General features: G+C 37.5%; 4 protein-coding genes across 4 annotated transcripts in view; 2 read left to right on the forward strand and 2 right to left on the reverse strand.

Moving 5' to 3' along the window:
* Positions 1 to 5,754, forward strand: LOC131797187 (small COPII coat GTPase SAR1B-like). Its single transcript, XM_059114815.2, has 8 exons — positions 1 to 115; positions 707 to 762; positions 1,850 to 1,969; positions 3,176 to 3,241; positions 3,962 to 4,065; positions 4,476 to 4,607; positions 5,073 to 5,157; positions 5,601 to 5,754. The coding sequence occupies exons 2-8, from the start codon at positions 720 to 722 to the stop codon at positions 5,627 to 5,629; spliced, it is 579 nt and encodes a 192-aa protein (XP_058970798.1). The 5' UTR covers positions 1 to 115; positions 707 to 719; the 3' UTR covers positions 5,630 to 5,754.
* A 602-nt stretch (positions 5,755 to 6,356) lies between these two features.
* Positions 6,357 to 21,158, reverse strand: part of LOC131797186 (WD repeat-containing protein 19) — a 45,005-nt gene continuing 30,203 nt past the window's right edge. Inside the window, 14 exon segments of the mRNA XM_066161783.1 lie at positions 6,357 to 7,704; positions 8,244 to 8,320; positions 13,875 to 13,998; positions 14,360 to 14,510; positions 15,528 to 15,609; positions 16,201 to 16,280; positions 16,958 to 17,099; positions 18,301 to 18,378; positions 18,605 to 18,673; positions 18,791 to 18,900; positions 19,616 to 19,652; positions 19,746 to 19,833; positions 20,497 to 20,586; positions 20,749 to 20,889. Coding sequence (XP_066017880.1) covers positions 7,590 to 7,704; positions 8,244 to 8,320; positions 13,875 to 13,998; positions 14,360 to 14,510; positions 15,528 to 15,609; positions 16,201 to 16,280; positions 16,958 to 17,099; positions 18,301 to 18,378; positions 18,605 to 18,673; positions 18,791 to 18,900; positions 19,616 to 19,652; positions 19,746 to 19,833; positions 20,497 to 20,586; positions 20,749 to 20,889 — 1,384 coding nt within the window. The 3' untranslated portion in view covers positions 6,357 to 7,589.
* On the forward strand, positions 8,340 to 11,149 carry LOC131781265 (uncharacterized). Its single transcript, XM_066161586.1, has 3 exons — positions 8,340 to 8,874; positions 8,981 to 9,282; positions 9,484 to 11,149. Exons 1-3 carry the CDS (start codon positions 8,589 to 8,591, stop codon positions 10,651 to 10,653), a joined length of 1,758 nt encoding a protein of 585 aa, XP_066017683.1. The 5' UTR covers positions 8,340 to 8,588; the 3' UTR covers positions 10,654 to 11,149.
* LOC136278036 (uncharacterized) lies at positions 11,146 to 13,556 on the reverse strand. Its single transcript, XM_066161204.1, has 2 exons — positions 12,952 to 13,556; positions 11,146 to 12,667 (listed from the first exon to the last, which is right to left on the reverse strand). Exons 1-2 carry the CDS (start codon positions 13,554 to 13,556, stop codon positions 11,389 to 11,391), a joined length of 1,884 nt encoding a protein of 627 aa, XP_066017301.1. The 3' UTR covers positions 11,146 to 11,388.

The raw sequence follows: 21,158 nt of genomic DNA on the forward strand, positions 1-21,158 counted from the left end.
GTTCAATATACGGGACATCGTGCCGGAAAGTCGTACGCGTGTAAAATTTTGTGTAAGAGTTTTATACGAAATTCCAATATTATCACGATTTTAAGTAGGATTTTCAAAGTTTTAGGTAAGTTTGAAAAGGTTTTTGTGATAATTTCCTTGTGGAAAATCCTTCTCGGTTCACTTTACCCGAAAATTTGTTGGGCGTGAAGGTATACTTGTTACTCTGAACCGGCAAATGATAATTCGGTTTGGCACTACGTGTCCTTGAACCGAGAAGTATGCAGCGTTTAAAAGAGCTTTGTTAAGTCTTCTATGAAATTATCCCGCTAATTCCTACTTCGTAGTAGTATCCACGGCATCGAATTTACAGTGAACAAGTGAACGGTGTTCTATTTTGGGATAGATAGTGGCGCTTTACGTAATTTTTGGCACGTCACCACAACTACAGTAGCAATGCTATAAATGTCTGAGACTATTTAGCTGACAGAAGAAATACGCTGTGGTTTTGAAACAATCATTCCTCCGTTTCTATCGAAGAGAGAAATTAAAGCTGTTTCATAATGACTATTTTGTCTGAAAGTGAATTTAGCATGATGAGATTCAATCTGTGAGTTGTTCGTGAAGTTAATTTGTATCTTCGAAGGAAGATTGTGTAAAGAACTGTTCTCAGGATTTAATTTCATGTAAAAACGATTGTCTCTGTCAACATTTTCAGGTTTGTTGCAAAAATGTTTATGTGGGAATGGTTTACAGGAATGTTAAACTATTTAGGTAAGTTTTTGTCCTAGACAAATTTCTAGCTTCTGCGGATGGAATTACTTGCAGTGGAGAATTATTCTGCGATTACAAAAAATAAGTTAACGAAAAGCCTTAGCTGTTTGTGCAGATACATTCAGTACACTCAGATTCAAGGGTTTTAGTAGAAATTAATCTAGTGCATTAGTTAAAGATGAGTTTTATTTTCTCGTACTTTTGCCTTTTGTCTTAAATTTGGGCTGATACAAACTGTGTGTTGTGCATACACTGTACATGATTCATTGTAGTATCTATCCTGTTAGTTTTGACCACCTGTTTCAGTTTCGCTCTAGGGAAAATTGCCAATTTTTCATCTAGGAGATGAAACTATTTTCCAATGGGCAATTGCCTAATGTATGTGCTAATTTTCTAGCCAAAGATATTCAAGATTTTTGCTTCATTGGCGAGTCTGTGTTGAGCTCAATCTTGTTGTTGTTCATCTATTTTGAAAGCTATACAAGTATTGGACATTTCTTTAAATCTTGAAATTGAGTTACATGATGAGACAATGACTTTTGTCAGTCTACCACTGTGATTGTGCTGTACTGAATACTTCAAGCCTCCAGTATAGCAAACAGTTTCTATACACTGTATGCCCAGGAGGTTTGAGATTCAGTCCACATGCAGGATGAATACAGTGTGTTTACAGTGGAATTAATTTTCTGATAGGGTTCACTGTTAGAAGAAAAACAGCAACAACAAAACAAATATGGCCAATAGAGCTTAAATTGTTAAAAATCCCATCTGGAAAGGGGCATGAATAATAGGCAGTATAGAGGTCACAGCAGGCTATGGAGAGAAAGATGTAGCAAAATCTGGTGTGTGGAACTTGAACTTTGGACCTCCTAAATTTTAAAGTCCAGACTTGCTTGAACCAGTCAGCATAGTTCATGCATTTTTGTGTCATGACATTTATAACATTTATTTAGATGAAGTATTTTGTGTCTGTTTCTCGAAATATCTGGGAAAGAGACTGGTGCAAATGTTGTGAATTAATGAGTGAAGGGTTACAATTAATGTTGAACAGTTTTATAATAGTGCGTGTATTGCTTTTTTCCCTCAGGGCTAATGAAAAAGACTGGTAAATTAGTTTTTCTAGGACTAGATAATGCTGGTAAAACAACCCTGTTGCACATGCTGAAGGATGATCGTATGGCACAGCATGTACCAACCCTGCATCCAAGTATGTTGTTTTCTTATGTACATATACTTGAAGATGTTCTTTTATATATTTATTCATTTAAATAGCTGTTGGATCTGATGGTTTGAAAATTTGTCAGTTGTAAGTTCTGCCCTTCACTACAACTGTACAATGCTTAATGAACAATTCAAACTGACAGAAGGGTCAGGGCGTGAAATTTTTTTTTTCTGATAGCCACTCAGCTCCTAAATTCTTCAAAGTGGTAGCCAATTCAAAAAAAGTTGGTCGCCATTTTCAGAGACAAACAAAACCCTTTGTTACGCTGTCAGCATCCTAGATAGACCCTCCAAAATTAAGGTAGGGAAAAGATCTTTAGTGTGCTTTAAAGTGGACACTAGGATGGATGATATACAATGTTCAAGCTCACCTAAATCCAAGATGGCTTCTAGTTATCGATTGAGATGCACATACTGCATTTTGGAAACAAACTTAACAAGGAAGTTTGCTGCAGATTTATCTCTGCAAATCTTTTTAATCCACTATATCTCATGGTAAGGTTATGATGAAACATTCTAGTCACCAATATGGCAACCAATTTTCAGGATTTGGTCACCAAAGTGAAAAATTTAGTAGCATTGGCACCTGTATTAGGCACAATTTCACACCCTGAGGGTACATTTTGGTAACAACTCACCTTGAAAAGAGGAGTCAGGAGTTGAAACATACACGTAGTCATTGTTGTACTCTATAGGTTGTAGGTCTTAAATGGATTGTTAGAGTCAGTTTTCAAACAGTTTGTTTCCAATATTTTACTTATACAGTATGGCTCAATAATAAGTTGACATTCCCTCAATCCTCAGTTCTTGATAACTCTGAGGAACAAGGCTTGAGTCAAGTTTTGAGACATTCAAATCAAGCATCAAGACCCTTGAAACTCAGTTTGAGACACTATAAATGGGTCAACAAAGGATTTTGTGGGAAATTAATTTTTCATACAAGTTGAAGTTCCTTTCCTTCAGTCTAATCCATGCAATGAAAATCCATATAGCATGCATCATGGGTGATAAGGGAAATCTTTGCTCAAAATACAAATGTAGTTCTGATGTTTTGGACAATAACCTCGTGAACATTATCATTCTTACCGTATATGTGACCCTCCTTGTTATCTTAAAGGAAATGTAAACCTCATGGTCTTGTTCAATTTGTTTCAAAAAATGTTAATTGAAGTCATTCTATGTTAAATCCTAGCATCAGAGGAATTGTCAATGGGTGGCATGAAGTTCACAACATTTGATCTAGGTGGTCATAAGCAAGGTATGATATGCTTCCCTTGTAGATCCATTGTTACAGTGTACTTAAGTTTGGGTATAGGAAGGAGAGTGAGTGGATGTGCTGATTCCCTTACTTGTAAACTTTAGTACAGGTACATGTAGACTCCCAGAAGAGTACTTTAAAGAGTTTAAAGGCAGATATTTCAAGCATTAGCCCTTTGTCGATCGCTGTGACGAAGGGCTAGCACTCGAAACATCAGCCTTTAAACTCTTAACAGTGGTCAATTTACGTTTTCAACTCAGTTGTTAGCACTAAATTACCTGTTATACTCTTCCACCATTGCAGCACCACAGTTTCTTTCGAAACTTACCCCCTTTATTCTCAGAAGAGTAGTTTCATTTCTAAGATATCCCTCTCATAACGGTTTTACCTCTGTGTGATGTCAGTAAACATGAAAGGAATATAATGTAGAGAAGCCTAAGGATAAGTTTTCTCAATACAAACATCTTCATGCCACAGGGAAATTATATTTTTCAATTGGGAATTCACAGGGGATGTCTGTAGTGAAATCAATGTGAATTAAGAGTTTCCAAAACAGTCTCAGCAGGAGCAAAATATTTTGCTTTTAGTTAGGTTACATTTTTAATTTTGAGGTCACAAAACACTTCAAGCTCTAATTCATTTTGTCTATATCAGTCCAGATTGATAAAAAAGAACACAAAGTCATGTACATATAGGATGATTTTCTGATTTATTCCACAGCTCGTCGCATTTGGAAAGATTACTTTCCAGCAGTTAATGGAATAGTCTTCATTATTGATTGTGCCGATGGAGAGAGGCTTCCCGAGTCCAAAAGTGAATTAGAGGTTTGTGCTGTCTTGGAATTAGTAACTTCAAATCAAACATGTTTAACATGTATCTTATAATTTCCTTTACTCGAGTCAATTATTGATATGATTTTGAGGGTCTTTGGAGCTACATGTTCAAACACTGCTCTAACCATATGATGGTCTATACAAAGGCCATTGAATTTAAATATATTGTATATTTACATCTGTAGTTCACTCAAAAAAGATATACATGTATTTATAAGCAAAATTATAAACCATGGACACTACAGTGTACACTTGTGTGCTCTTTGGTAAAATAAAAAGAAAAGGTTCATGCAAGCAAAACATGTACAGTGTTTGGATGTTCAGAGGTGCATGTACAATCAAGGCAAGGAAGTGCTTAGGAATAGTGTAGCTTATATGAAGTTTTATTTTTTACTCTGCAGAGTTTGTTGGCTGATGAACAGTTAGCAAGTTGCCCTGTTCTTCTTCTTGGTAACAAAATTGATATCCCTGGTGCTGCAAGTGAAGATGTCATTAGACAGTACTTTGGCCTTTATGGTCTCACCACAGGAAAGGTACTAAAGTCTCACTGAACTATCTGTGTAGTTGTTCTGAATGTCATTTTATGTTATGTTATGATACAGAACAATACTCTTCACAGAGCTTAAGTATAATTATTCTGATGTCTCAACATTAAGAAAAGGTGAATCAAATGTTCTTGTTCATCATTGATGTTACTTGCTTGTACTATTTTGATATGTTTCCTAAATTAATGTTTCTTTGTGCATGCAGTGTTCCTGGGTTTTAAATTGTAAAGGTGTATAAGATTAATAAATTGATTGAAGTGTCAAATCTATGGCAGTGCAGAACTACTAAGGGTTACAACACCATGGAATTTTTCATTCACTCTTAATGGCCACAAGTGCAGTTACAACTACTTGTAACCTTTATGTGGCATCCCTTAATTATGCCTTGTAAGCTTTTTACCATAGTATTGAATGTGCACCTACATGTAAGAAATAACAATGGCTTTCCCACAGGGAAATATTGCCGCTAAAGATCTGCAAGCCCGGCCAATGGAATTGTATATGTGTAGTGTGTTAAAAAGACAGGGATATGGTGAAGGTAAGTTTTGCAGTAATGGATTGTGTATGGGTTACATATGCAATATGTAGAGATTCATTGGCTTGCTGTGATACAGTTAAAACCCTTTCACTTGTAAGAGCTTGATGCAGATTATCCATTCTGTTTACCATGCATTTCTTATATTTAGACCTTTGAGAATTTGGTAGTAAATCAAGCATTATTTATTGGATATTATTCTGTATGCTCATGACCTGTCTGCTTGAAAACTAATCAAAATTGTAAAGAGAAATGCTATTTTGGTCTCTCTTGGCAGTAAAATGGGGACAGTGATGAATGTGTAACTAATCCAAGCTAAGCCAAGTGTTCTTGCACTTAAACAATTTAGAGGTGGTCTCCATTCACTTTCTCAAAGACCTGCTTGTGTAGACTCTTAATTCTGAGAGAAAATTATAAATCAATTGTATTTTTTTCTTTTATTTTAGGCTTTAGGTGGCTGGCCCAGTACATTTAAAATTTCAGTTTTTGTAATTTATGGAACTTGATGCAGTGTCCTTGAAAAAAAAAGAAGAAGAAAAAAGAAACTGGAAAGGCAGAGGATGTGAAATAAAGAACACAAGCTGCATTTGTATTATCAGAGGATACTCTTTCCTAAATCATAGCTAGAGATGGACCAACCACAATTTCCTGTTTCATGATTGTGACCAACACCAATGCAAAGTTAAACTGGATGTGCTGGTATATCTTTAAACTTGAATGAATTCGTTCTATCCAGATTAGCTTGGTAATGGCATCAACAGCAGAATTAGGAACAAAAGTTATTTTGATTAGAATTTAATGTAATCTCTAACAGTTTCCTTTATTTCTGTCCATAAAATTCTACATGCAATTGTCTTTGATGCAGTAAATGCTCTCCAACTGATAAAAAGTAATACACCATGCTTTAATATGCTGTGGCTTATTTAAATGTGGTTTTGTGTTCCCAAAGTCAATGGGCAGACTGATTTGTAAAGGGTAGGAGATTTTGTTTTAATTTAGAGTAAACAAGGTGCCCTGTTATTTTCATCAAGTGTTGGTAATGCCATCCTCTTCCTGCATTGGAGCTAGTTATGTTAGTACAGAATAGTACTAGTGAAATATGCAACTTGGCTCAAGTCAGCTTGATTAGTTGCATAATTCAGCCTTCACGTGAGGAGTAGCCTTGACTCGATGAAAATAAAGGAGAATGTTTTTCATCAACATTTCTCAAAACAGGAGACTTAAAACAATTATATATGTTTAGATTTTATCAGCTAGGTATTGTTGCCTTCTCAGGGTAGGCTAGGCAAAACAGTTGTGTAATGTTTTTTTCTTCGAAGTCTGGACACAGGTATTTTCTGTTTTGCCTAGAAAACAATACTGATTAATTTACACAAGGTAGTTATGTGGAAAGTACCACAGATCTGAACCTTGACAGTTCCACAGTCAAACACAAGTCTGTTAAACAATTGGATATCCCAAATTAGCACATCCAGTTGATTTATGATTTCAATGGCTGACACGACATTTCCTTCAATTTTTTTCTTTTCGTTTTTTCCTTCTTATTTTGGCAGTCTGTGTGGTTGTTGTCACTTTGTACTCAACTCCACTGGTGTTAAAAGATTGAATTGTAAGTTTGATGTGCTGTGATGAAAAATGCATGTGGAACTGGATGGGTGAAGATTCAATTAACTTGATATTTTTGAGTGCAAGAGGACGTCCAACTTACCAAACTGACTGGTTAGATTTTCCGACATAATTTTGAGTCCTCTTGTAAGATTACACATGTACATTAACTTCAATGCAAAATAATTATTTTATATGTACAATATTAAAGAACTGAAATAGTGAGCAGCAGCCAGAGCAATATTAATATCTGTCTCTATGCAACCGTTTCGGTTAACCCCTCATGAAATGTCTAACTATCACAAAAGCAGCTGAGTTTATATAAACATCTTACTAATGCTCTTAACTTTGTCAACTGTAACAAGAATTGCGTATTTAAACTTAATAACGGTTCGGAAAAATAGCGTGACAGAAAATTATGCAGATGTAAGATTGTGGTCTTGTCCTTCCTGCTACCTACAAATGTATTTCTGGCCACTTCGTATTTTCCTGGAAGACAATATGGCGCGTTTAGATTATGCAATGAGCCTCTAAAGGAAAAATGTAAACCATTCTCTCTCCTAACAAAATTTCGAGTCCGCAAGTTTGGAGTGGTTTAGCTTCCGGACTCAACATTGTGGTAGAGGAAAAAATTATCTCACAACAAATTTGTTGAGTACATCTAACGTGTTTTTATTGGCGACAAAGTACCATTCGCATGCTATTTATTACTTAAATTCTAACCATCTCATGCGATCGAAAAAAGAGAGAGATCCAAGAAGCGATGATTATTTACAGTTAAATACAACTCCAAGGTAGCATTTCGCAGAACTCGTGTTCTGGCTCGATTCTCAGTCTTGATCTGCAGTCTTCAAATACGGTGATGGATCCTTGATTGGTTTCACTTCCGTGGCTGCTATGCTTTGGGAGCACATTGGGCACACTGTTTCACTGGCCTCCAGTAGACTGCAATAAATGTAAAAAAGTAATACCTTTACTGCGGTGAAAACCTACCAAGAAATAAACTGACACTTTGCACAGTCGCACACCATAGGAAGCTTAGAAATAGTGGAGTTTGCGCGCGCTGCGGATCCTAAATCTAAGAAAATTTGGTCATGCCATCATAGTCACACGAGTGACTACCGCCACGTTCCTATTCAAGTATGCGAGCCCCAAAGAGAAAGAAAAAACAAAGTAGAGCCTTCCCACGCTCCTCGATAAATACAAACATTTAGAACCTCAAAATCAACAATTATTAAGCCAATGAAAACTTAACTCCCGAAAGTGTGCGTTCATTCAAGAAATTAACAATCATAATTTTCTGACTTGGGTTGAGGCCTTCCGAATTGTTTGAAAATTCTACTCATATTTGAAACATGGCATTAACTGACGATATTACGTCGCTCTTCAATGATTAACCTCCTTTTATGACGAATAACGAAGAAAAAACAATTAGAGCGCCGGTTTAAAGCCAGGTTATATCTTTATATGATACAAACACCAACCTCATAAGTTCCGAGTGAAGAGCAGGGAACGAACAGTTAGGACACATTGTCCAGTTGTCTTTAACCATATGACGACCCTGTGAAATAAAACAGTATTGAAAAACGCGGTCACAGGTAAGAAACGAGAGGAAGCTATTAAGCGAGATATAAAGACTGACGGAAAGTCACGACATATTCCCAGAATTTTTGTGAGAGTCAATCAAAAGTTCCGCGAATAGTCCCTTTTAGGGTCACTCGGAACATCCGCTGACTAAGACCGTGAAGGCTCACGCTGGTGCACGAAAGTGAGGCTTATCCTGAGTCGCATCTCGTCTGTTCACCACACAATCGCTAATATAATCGAAAATGGAGCACAAAACTACTAGAAAGAAGCAAGCGAGACGAGGAAAGGAGTGTGCGGCCTCTGAATGTACGAATACAGAATATTTACGCACTGGAAAATCGTCTGGCTTGCGATTTTTTCACTTCCCGAAAAAGCGTTCATTAATACAGCGATGGTGCAACCTTATCAAGAGACACAACGGTCGAGATGGGTTCGTAGTTACTTCAAATACTGTTATTTGCGAACAGCATTTTCCTGCTAGTGACATCTTCAAACGTCCAGGAGGAAGTAGAAGTAGATTACGTGATGGTAAGAGTTTATATAAGTTGATTCAGCTAAGTTGTAGCTGCTTTACGTAAACGAGTCCATTCTCAAATTATAAACACAATGAACTGATAAAATATATTCATTTCAGGAGCTGAACCATCGATATTTCGGTGGACGTCTGGTATCTGTAAACAGAAAAGAGCGTCACCAAAACTACGAATCCCAATGTCAGTCAATTCGACAGACACCACAACTTCAAAAGTGACAACAACCGAACCAACAACCACCACAACTTCAAAAGGGACAACAACCGAACCAACAACCACCACATCAACATGTAATACGACTGTAAATATGGGCTACGAAACCTTTCAGAATTCGATTGAACCGGAGGACCAGGAAGTGTTTCATGTTGAAGCAATTCATTCAGAATGCTTGCCTTCACTTATGGTAACATAAACCATAATTAATTAACCATAGTTAATTATGCATAAACCTTAGAAAGTTGTCCTAAAATAACCATAAAGCTTGCATCTTTGTGCTGCAATGTTCTTTAATGTACATGGCAAACAACCTACGTTATCACATGAAAAAGCTAGTTTGTGTAAATAGGTTGAAACCAGTTTAATTTTGATTTCATATTTTTTTTAGTGTGATGTGTCAACCCAAACTGATATCTCATGGCCTCTGCTGTCCAACTGTGCACCTATTTCTCATGACCATAACTATGCATTTGAACTGAATAAGTCACCAAACAACAGCACTGAGTACATATTGACTATGGAAGAAAGGTTACAAGTACAGACTGAGATGGTTGATAATCTACAAAAGAAAGTTGGCAACCTACAACAAGAACTAGAGGAGTACAAAGATCGTGAATTTAAACTGGATAATTTTAAAGATGACAATGATGCAATTACATTTTACACTGGCTTTCCAAGCTATGAGACTTTAATAGGATTTTATGAATATTTCAAAGAAAAACTTGCAAAGCTGCAATACTGGAATAAATGCAATGCACCAGATTCATATGCGTATCAAGAAGAGGGAAGAAGAAAGCCTGGGCCAAAGCGAAAACTTTCACCACTTACTGAATTTTTTATGGTTTTGGTAAGATTGAAAGTTGGTCTCTTTGTTAAGGATATTGCAAGTAGGTTTGGAATATCTCCTGGACAATTTTCCAGAATATTTTGTACCTGGGTGAACTTTCTAAAGCTAGAATTGCAGTTGGTATTTCCCTTTCCTTCACAGTATCTTGTAAGGAAGAACATGCCTGATCAGTTTAGATTGTATCCAACTACTCGTATCATTCTTGATTGCACTGAGCTTTATGTTGAAGTTCCATCTTCAATGCTTGCACAGTCACAGACATGGTCCAACTACAAGCATCATAACACTTTCAAAGTATTAGTAGGAATATCACCAAATGGTCAAGTGACATTTGTGTCAAAGCTATGGGGTGGCCGTGTTTCTGACAAGGAAATCACACAACAATCAGGAGTGATGCACTTATTAGAACCTGGGGACAATGTAATGGCTGACAGAGGATTTGATATTGGTGGTATTTTGCCACCAGGCTGTCACCTGAATATCCCACCTTTTAAGGGCATCAGAGACCAGCTGACAGCTGATGAAGTCCAGGAAACAGCCCGCATTGCATCAGTGAGGATACATGTTGAGCGTGCTATTGGTCGCATAAAGAACTATCATATTCTAGAAGGTACTTTACCTTTGAGTTTAGCACACGTAGCCGATCAAATATTTTTTGTATGTGCTTATCTTACTAACTTTTTAACTCCTCTTCTTGAGCCTCAAATGTGAAGTTGATTTACATCTACTGTCAAAAATATACAATATATGCTTATGCAAATGATTAATTGAATTAAATGATGTCATCAATGACAACTGAATACTGAAATAATAAACATGTGAGGCAATAACATTTACAATGATACTGTTACTACTACTTTGCAGTTAATAATATTCCAATTTGAAGTTGTGTTAACTAACTCCAGCATAAAAGAAATAGTTTTTTTAAATTCTCTTGGTTAATGCAATATTGTAGTTGTGTACATTTTTACATACCATGAACTGTGATAAAGAATATATTACATAATACTGAGGCTGAAGTTGCTGTCAATGGAACTGTAAAATGGAATGTCCCCCTGATTATGAAAATCCATCTGTCCAATAATAGTTTGAAAGGTTATATCACAAGCATGTCTGATACACTCCAATAACTTAATATTCTAACACAACAGTAGAATTGATTCAAGAAGTAAACTCAAACAAAAAGCATGCTAAGCTATTAATATTTTACTTTTACTCTCAGTTTTTATGGTAGAGGCACTTGAACTTGCCATTAAGCAAAAACTACAAAGTACAAACTAATAACAAACCTATGCCACTTGTGGATTCTTGGTATATGGCTTTGACATAACTTATGATCTATGTCTATTCCTTTTTGTTGCATACAAAATGTCTGTCCTGGTGCATGGAAAGTATCTAGGAACCCACAGTACCTATTCATTCTTAGTTAATATAAAATGAAGAAGACTAAGAACTTCTTGTCGTGTAAGGCTGCCACCCTCCATGGTTATAAAGACGGACCCCTCTTTTAACCCTTCTTGTCAGAACTTCGGGTAAAAATGCCCGACGATAGAAGTAATCCAGCTTTGGTAGAGCTTCCTTGTGCCACCACTGTTTGTCAAATACTATCCTTTGTATGTAGAGGTTGTCTGCTCCAAACCATACAACAAAATCTACCCATTGCAAACATGAAACATACATCTGCCCTTGGACTTGATAGTAATACTGGTGTCCTATCTTCAATGTAGGCATCCCAGGCTTCAAAGTCATACAAAAATTCTTGTCTTGACAAGCCTCTTCAATTGTCATACCTTGTTTAGAGTATGGACATTTGATTTCGAGGCCACCTTTCTTACAGTGTGCCAAAGGATCATAAACCATTCTGTCCAAGCTAGCCCCCAATCCTGGTCTAATCTTTGATATGTAAGTCCCAACTTTCCAAACTGTCAAGCCTGTGTTTCCTTGGGAGTGTTTGTATTTAATATAATCATTGATAGCATTATCTTCATGCATGTGACCATACTGTAATGCTGAAACATTAGTGGTTTCTTCAATTTTGTACATGATTTGCTTTAAAAGTTTATCAGGTTCAACTTTTCTCTTAGCAGCAGCTTTGAAATTTGACGCAGTTAGTTTCTCCTGTTTTAGTTCCCTCCAAAAAGTATTGTCCTGGCCCCGTGACAACCTTTCTATTCTTTCAACATCATTGTCAGTTATTCTCTCTTCATATATATCAATCATTGACTTGAATTTCTTTGTTGCAATGTCATAATCGTCATTGAATGGTAAGTCCATGTCATCATGTTCTGAGGTAAGTTCTACCATTTCTATACAATTAAGTGGTACACATTCACATGTACTGTCAACAATAACATTTTGACTGTCCAGGCTTGGCTTGATATCATGAAATAGAAAAAGAGAGCTACTTGGTAAGTGCTGGCTAAGTTTCACAAGCATAGAGTTTAATTTTGCTTTATTGAGCACTCTATCACATGGGGCTCTTGGATCATACACACTTGATTTAACAGAAGTTCTGTTGTCCTTTCCATATCTGTACTTCACAATGTTGATGTCATCAACAGGTTTTGCAGCCACTTTACTATTTCTTGGCACATTCCATGCACACAGCCTTGAAGTACATGTTACTGGTTCACTGCGATTTTGTAGTCCCTGTCTGTTGAAGTCTTCGATGGCAAAGAGAATACCACCAACATGGTTGCATTGGCCATGGCCACCAGAACCTAACCTGTCAAAAAATACATTTATAATAAAAATAATGAAGTGGTATTTGAGACAAGACATGAAATTACAGGTTCGATAAAATAATATAAACATGCTAAAAGACCTTTATATTCATTGAATTACATTGATTCAATATTTTACCGTCTACAATCGGATTCACACATTCATACATCACTGTATGGAAAGAGGTTTGCATAGTTTTGCACTAGTATTTCTACTCGTAAACATGTACAGTAGGTATAAACAATTCATAAAATAAGCAACTGAAAATATATCATATAATCTTACCCTGCAGGGCACTTACAAGCAGCCCTCAGTACTTCGCCTTTGTTTGAAAATACTATTGCGACTGAGTATTTTGTTTGCTTCATAGAAGCCAAAACTTCTCCTTTGATGTAGACAAGTCCTCCAACTTCTGCAAGCTCCAAATCTTTGATATGACCTTCGGCAAAAAACTGGAAAGCTTTCAATTTCTTATAGCCACTAGTCTTCAGAGCGATGTGATCATACTTGTTTGTTTGTATGACCAAGTAGTCGTATAGACGGACAAAGTCAAACGCTGGCAAATTTCTCAAGTCCTTCTGCCACAGATTGTTCCCTTTGACATCTCTAATTAGAGTATCATAGCTTAAGTCATTGTCTTTGCTCTTGTGTGGAGCAGATAGTTCTAAAAACTGCGCTTCTGCTGTCTTTGAAGTCGATGGAGTGTCACATGTGCTCGACGCCAAGACGCCACAAATTCTTTCTACCAGATCGCTCTTTTTCCCGCTAACTTTTTGACCAGACTGTTTCAGAATTTCCTTCAGCTCATATAAAGTTTTCTTTTGAAGTTCCTGTCGATTAATATCTCCCAATGTGAAGTGTTCGCTTGAATTTTCGCGGTCTTCTGCCATTACGAACTTGGCAACATTAGCCGATTCAGGATAAGCCTCAATTCCATGTTATCGCGCGACTGCGATAATTAGAGTCAGCCGCGATTCTAAATAACTCCCAACTGGACTATTTGCCTGCAATAGGCTTTGCATCATTGCTAATTAATTCTCTGTCACTAAATTTCTAGAATTGCCGTAATACCACAATATAGCTCAAGAAACATGTTAGTACACAAGCGAGACATTTTTGCAAGTGAACGAGGCAAACCACGAAATATTAGATCCCAGTCTCTGGCGGTTGTTTGGCCCACGGGCTTCCGCTATTCAGTTGTTACTCACCGTGATAATACAGTAAGGTATGGTGTTTTTACATTCTGGACAGTCCAGTTTAGTCTGAGGTACTTCGTTGCCGCAGTAAGGACAAGGATCTTGAGGTTCGTCCTCTTCCGTCTTGTCTGGTTTCCTGAAAGCAGAGTTAATCGTAGGACACTGAAATAAAACTGAAGAACTGGAAACAATCTGTTGGACAAACTTGCTGGACAAATTGATAATCAAAGGAAAGACTTCGTCAGATTTCTGAATGGTTCTAAATAAAAACCTTGGTGCCGATTAAACGAACGAAGCTGTGCCTTTTCCGCGGTTTTAAACAACAAATGGATCCCGATGTTTTTGTGGAAAATGTTTCTTGGAAGCCTTCAGGACACTGTTCACAAATACCAAGGTTTTCAGACAAAAAGTTTGGCTAAATTTTAAGTAGTTTAGATGGCTGTTTTGCTAGTCATTGGTCAAACTATGTTTAAATAGCCGGCTCTGAAAAGTTTTACCTGACAATTTGTTCAATCTTTTTTTTGTACTTGAGGTCAATCTTTTGACGATATTCAGGTCTCATCAACATGGCCGCATAGCTGAAGGAAGAATTTTTCAGTCCCGACCTATGGCACTCGATAACGGTGGACGTCAGTATGGGAACAACGTCTGAGGAAGAGAAAGTAATGAAAAAAAACATAAATCATAATAAATCGAGAAAAGTTAGTCAAAAAATGAACCAAAGGACCAAAGAATGAAGGTAGAACCATCATTACCCTTAGGGGGAGATTTTATTTATCCCTTTAATTCCCAGATCAAATAGTTAATTCTCTCCTCAAACTGTTATACATTTCCTTGTACATCTAACGCGAAAATTTGATGTTAGATCAAGAAAAAAACTTCTTCATGATAAGTTTGAGTATTCTCACTGCCCGTTGCTGGATAAGGTTACATGTTTCAAAATAACTTTTGGGAGTTAAAGGGTTAAGTTAAGACACAGGCGCCACACTAAAGTGATGTATTTGTAGTGACAATATGTTTATCCTTGGACTCGTATGGATTGCGGAAAATAAACTGAAATGATGAAATGAACGTCGTAGTGATGTTAGGCAATGATTTATGGAATTCGAGAAGACTTTGACACGATATAAACTCTCGTCATTTTAAATTTCACTTCATTTCATTTATGCAGTTCATGTGTATTCTTTCACCACCACATCTTATTTCCAACTCGTAACAGGAACATATTAGCCTACAACAGATCTGCATGCTCACAATGTCAGTGCCTTCAGTAGCTGCTTAGTTTCGTTAAGCAATCGCACCACCATTGCGAAGGTCATAAATTCAAATCCTGTTCAAATCAGGAATACTTTTCAGGCGTCTTCTATAAATTGTACAAATTTCGAAACATCCCAGCAAGCATTATTTCTTCGCTTTACACTTATCTATTTTTTCAGAAAATGTATTTTCACGAAAAGGAAGCAAGTTACACATGACTGTTTTAGCACACAAAAATTTTTGAAGGTAAGTCGAGTGAATACACTCTGCTCCCCTAAAAAGGTGTGTAAAAATATTGGGAAATGCACTATGCTGCAAGAATCAGAGTTTTAAGAGGCACCCAATCCAACTTTGCGCACTACTAAAAAAATAAACAGTTCAAGTAGAACACGAATGTTCAACACTTACGTGCAGGGAACTTGCTGATGTTATTAGCCACCCTAATCAACATACGGGCACCCTTCATGTGATCACCTCGTTTCACATGTAGCTGAAAGAGAATAAACAAAACAATTGTTACTCTCACACGCAGGCAGAATAAACACAATTATGGAAAACCAGGTATCACATCTCAGCGTAGACTGAGAAGTGAAAGTAAACTAAATGCTAAGTTGAGAAAGTAAGCAAAACGGAAAAAAATACATAGCTTTGAGATAGCTTTGCTTGTGTTTGAAGACCACGAGGAAGCGGATCATTTCGTTTGTTATCGAGAATTATCGGTTAATCATCGCCGCGTCGCGAGTCCGAACTATGATAGCTTCGTGTGCTGATTGGCTCCATTGAATATCCTATTGCTACTTACTAAATTAAAGAAAACTGGCATGATACCAATAATGACTAAGTGCCTACGCAGTAGCCCCAAAAACGGAACAAAACCGAACGCACAAGTCTGGAAGAAAAAATTAAATGAATGGCGTCTTCCCATAATTAACAAAAGTATAGACGCGTGTGTTGTCGAGCTTTTCCTACGTGCAATTCTTTTGTTGATATTAGGCAAGTGTTGCTGAAGTAAGACCTGAGGGAAGGGGATGACAAACAGGCCACAGGAAAACAGTTACTGCTATCAGCAAGTCCTACATACCTTGACCAAAATGTAACTATGAAGGATCATCAGATTCTGCATCATCTCCGCGGGAATTTTTATCTTGTGATCAGTAAGTTCTGCCGGGAAATTGTAAGAGTAAATTCGAAGATCGTTCAAGCAAAACAGTAAACTTCATACGTCTGGAGTGTATTATCAGATTAACAACAAAAGGAACGAGTGGTTTTTTCTTTTGTATATGGTATTTAAGCCGACAACAAGACGATGTCTATATTTCATTCATCTAAAATTTAGACGTAAGGGATATTCCAAAGTAGGTAGTAGGGAAGTTAAGTAGTCTGAAAGGCAGCACCAAGGAAGAAATAGATTAGCGACACACCTCAACTTCAGCAAAACGAGAGGGACTAACGTTGAGTCCCAAATGGAAAATTAAACAATTTGCCATCGGGGTGTCCGTCTTAAGACCACGAAAAATTTGGCAATTTTACGTTGTTGTTTTGCAGAGGACGGCAAAGAAATTAACACAGTTTTAAGACGCACGTGCTGAGCTATTGTTCTGCTCATTAAATCTTTTGTTCAGCCAGTTCTCGTTGCCGTCGCCATCAATTTTTGCCCAAGGTCTCTCGGTATCAAAAAGCTTCCAAAACAAGATGAAGTGGAACGATTTTTCTCGGTAAGACATGATGTACAAAACATGTATACAGAATTTAGATCATTGCAGCCAAAATTAAGTGATCCTCTCGCAAATGATATGAATTCTCGATACTGTCAAGGAAAAATAATTGACAGAACAAACCTCTGTACATGCTGAACAAGACGTCATGAGCATTCCTGTAGTTACCAGCATTCTGATCTTCCCTCGCAATGATGATGGCCGTGCGCGCTGCCTCACGGTATTGCTTTAACGCCATGTAAAGCCGGAATAAGTACTTTGCTTCCTAGAGTAAGGAAAAAATTCAAAAGGAATAATGCTTGTCTTTATGTATTTATTACGAAAAAGAGAATATATTCTCTTCCTAAGAGAATGTAGTCAACTGGAGCAGTTTTCAGTTGAGTTTCGTAAAATCAAAATCAAAGCAATCACAACAACCAATAGGAGCGAAGATGGACATCATCGTTAGCCAATGGGAACTCAAAGTAAAAGTAAAAAAACTGCATGAAAAACCCGGGAAAACGCGTGTGACAAATTAAATCACGATTAATTGCCTGGCTCGAGTTTTCTGAATCAATAACTGAGCAAAGGTAAGAAAAACTAAAGCAATCATGGATTACTTTCGACACACGATTGAAAACTGCTCTAATCTATTGCTTTTTTTTCTATGTGTTCCCGACAGCACATTCTGCTACTATGGCTTGTTCGTCAATGACTTGCACGTTGGATGCAGTGATTTCAAGAGCAGCTGGGTTTTGGGTAGACTTACCCAGTTGTAGCATTTACACAAAGGTCATTGTACTCTTAAGCTACAACTAATTCCCCTCAAACTGGTTGACCTTTAGGATCAACAAAGGAACATAAATTTGAATAGACCACGTAGTACAGGACAATGCAACTGTAAGAGTTTAAAACTTCAAAATTCACAAGGACTTCAGACCTCCCTAGGAAGTCGAGGACCTCAAAACAACCCGCTTGCTATTCTGAATCGCCCATTTACACCAAATCTCATTGAGACCCCTGTGCAGGGATTGTGTAGGAATATGTGACACCTCAAGTTTTATATACGAAGTTATTGTTTGAGGCACAGTCAGTATTATAGTCGAACCTGTATTAAGCGCCACCGTTTTAGGCGGTCACCCTTTATCAAGCGATCATCTCTATTAAGCGGTCGTGGTCACCCTAAACCAAGTCCCAACGGCCTGCTTAAATTGCCTTCCACTTGAATTGAACGCTCACTAAAAGCAAAACCACTAAAATAAAACCAAGATTACTATCTCGAATAAAATTTATTCCATGATTATCTCCCGCAATCAAAGTCAGTACTCTTAGTTCAAGTGTCCTCGACACATTGTAGATTGTCTTTCTCCTTTGGACTGTTAGGACAAATATTTCGCACGAAAATCACGCAAGTAATTTGCTGGTCAACCTGTATTAAGTGGTCACTCCGTAGGTCACCTCTTAATACAGGTTCGACAATAGTTTACCTTTGGTATACCGTCAGCCTCTCCCATAAGGAAGTCAATCAACTGATGTGTCAACACTTCATCACCTGCCCGACCAACCTAAACAACCAACAGATATGGCCAGTTAAAAAACATGAACAAACCAAAACAACTGGTACTAATCAAAATACTCTGATAAGTAAATGGTATTTTGATAAAACATCAAACTGTTATGGCTTCTGTAGGCGACTGCACTTGACGTTGCTGTAGTTTGGTCCAAGACAAAACAACACAGTCTTAAAATACAACGAAGAACAGAAAACTTGAGAAGAGAAACAGTTCTTACAGTTTCAATTGCCAGCTCAATGGATTCGCCATCTTCTCCAACGGGACATTTCAAGAAGTGCTTCAAAGCCTTAGAGGAGAGAATGACAGGTCATAAGTAAAGGAAATGGACAGTAGATTTCTCCTCTTTCATGCTAAAGGAGGTAAACAGAGGCTAACGCAACAAAACCCTCAACAATTTTCCTACCTTAGCATATTGTGCTGACTTCAGGAAAAACTTTCCAGCCAGGAAATATTGTTTTTGATTCTCGAAGTACATGGCGATGCTGGCATAGTCATCCGCAACTGCATCATCGCCTGTCACACAAAAAAAAGAAACAAAGATTGACATTTATTGCAGTACGATGACAGAAGGATTTTCAGATGTGAAAGTGTCGCATTAAGAAGTAAGACTTACAGGCGATAACAAGGACAAAAATTGCGCACAGTAAGGAGATTGGTTCAACTACGTCAGTTCCAAACAAGGAGGGGACAAGGTGTAATTTCCACAGATCGATTGGGTTCGACTTAGTTACGAACATATCACCAACGCCTGATTCAAATTGTGAAATTTAGGTGTAAATTGCGAAAAAGAAGGTTAGAAGAATTGGTAGTTGTGCAAAGTACACTTTAAAAAATAAAGTAAGCAAGATAGCTCTACATGGAACAGAGGGATGCCCTTTCTGAGTCATATGTCTTAGTACACGTTTTGGTGTGTAGTATCGCTGAGTATTTTTACCAGTTGTGCCGTATTTTGACGACCCCGTAGGATGAGTCAAAATAAAAGAACGAGTAAATATACCAAGCAACACTACACAACAAAACGTCTAATTAGTTATTTATTATCCAACTGCATTATTTTCTGCTCATTTCTCGAACGGCTGGAAAAGCAATGCTGATAGAGAAGTGTAGCGCGCGCAGCTGACCAGTAAAACAGGTCTTTTTACAGTATAATATGACCAACTGTATGCGCGTTATTTGTACTCTAATTCGTGCAGTTGGATGATAAAATATCTTCTGCCACTAAACTTACCAATTATTTCAGCATACTGTTCCATTTGATTATGCGTCTAAAAATCAGATGAGAAAGAAACACGTGAACATTAGACTCGATCAGTCCATCACTTTTCCATATCAGTTTTATGCTTTATTTATTGGCATACCTGGGCGAGCTGAAATGCTTCATCGTTGCATTTGGACAGAACAAGGAACTGAATCGCAGATCCAAAGTCACCAAGTTTCTGAAAGAACCTAGTATCGAATAGGATACGTGGATAAATATATCTCACAAAGATTTAGCGGGAAAAATGCGTGGCGCGAAAACCAATAACGAAAAAACACGCCTGCTTTCGCGCTGTCGATTCCTCATTTCAAATCTCAACGTTTTTTGCTAAATCTACTGATTTTTTTTTCCTAGTAAGGTATTTTGAGTGAGCCGTTGTTGCTGCCTAATAAAACTGTGGGCTTGTAAAGGATGCCACTGGTTAACTCGTGACGCTTTTCACAGACCTTCTATTTCTCCAAGCTCATCGTCCATGGCGTGAGCGAGATAGAAATCGCGGGAGTCTTAACGAACCCAATCGCTAGGGGTGGGGTTAGGTAAAAAGAAAATTTTATTTAATCCTTTTCCAAGCTCCAGCGATTACCGGCCGTTTTGCACTTCTTCGACGTTTTATGAAAACGGCTATGAACAGACTAGTACTAAGACTAAAGGGGTAAGTTTCTAAAGAAACTGTGGTGCTGCGTCGGTGGGAGAGTATAGCAGGTAATTTAGTGTTAACAACTGGGTTGAAAACGTAAATTAGCCACCGTAAAGAGTAAAAAAGCTTTTTACTCTTTACGGTGGCTAATGTACGTTTTCAACCCAGTTGTTAACACTAAATTACCTAGTACTAAGACTGAGTGGTATCATACTTGGCCACCATTTTAGCTCCTTCGACAGACTGGGTCTCCTTCACAATCCTTACAGCTTCCTCGGGGTTTTGCAGGTGATCAAGATTGATCCTAAAACAATCAAAGATGAAAGGATTAAGTCGCCAAAATTAAATATAATACCAAACAAAAAGGCCTTAGGAGTTATCACTTAGAATTAATTTTTTCACTTTTATTTTTTAAGGTGCGTGTGTGTATCACATTGTGGTGTTTCAAGTCCTAAAATGTCCCTACCTGATGACGCTGTCATAATCTTTAGCCGCCTCGTAAGCTATTGCAGCCTCCTTATATTTCCCATCGGCCTCCTTGGCCTTAGCATACTGCGCATGAAGCTTAGGAGAGGTAACGTGAGCTAGCAATTCACCGACCTTTGCCCTAGGAAAGAACGTTATTTATTTCATACATACTGAGATTTACACTGTGAAATAAATAAAACCCTTGAAGTGATGAATAAATGACTGTGAAAATATGAAAATCATATATGCGAAATGCGGATAAAGACGTGAATATGACAGCGCAGTGATGAACACTACTCGAGTAGTTGTGAAAATAAGGCCTGAAAAAAAAAAATTCAGGCTCGTTGCACTGCATATAAAACTCTCGTTAGCTGCGCTCACTTGTCCGTTTTATTGATGTATCGCAAC

Source organism: Pocillopora verrucosa, chromosome 14 (assembly GCF_036669915.1).
Source record: "Pocillopora verrucosa isolate sample1 chromosome 14, ASM3666991v2, whole genome shotgun sequence".
In the NCBI taxonomy this organism is placed as follows: Eukaryota; Metazoa; Cnidaria; class Anthozoa; order Scleractinia; family Pocilloporidae; genus Pocillopora; species Pocillopora verrucosa.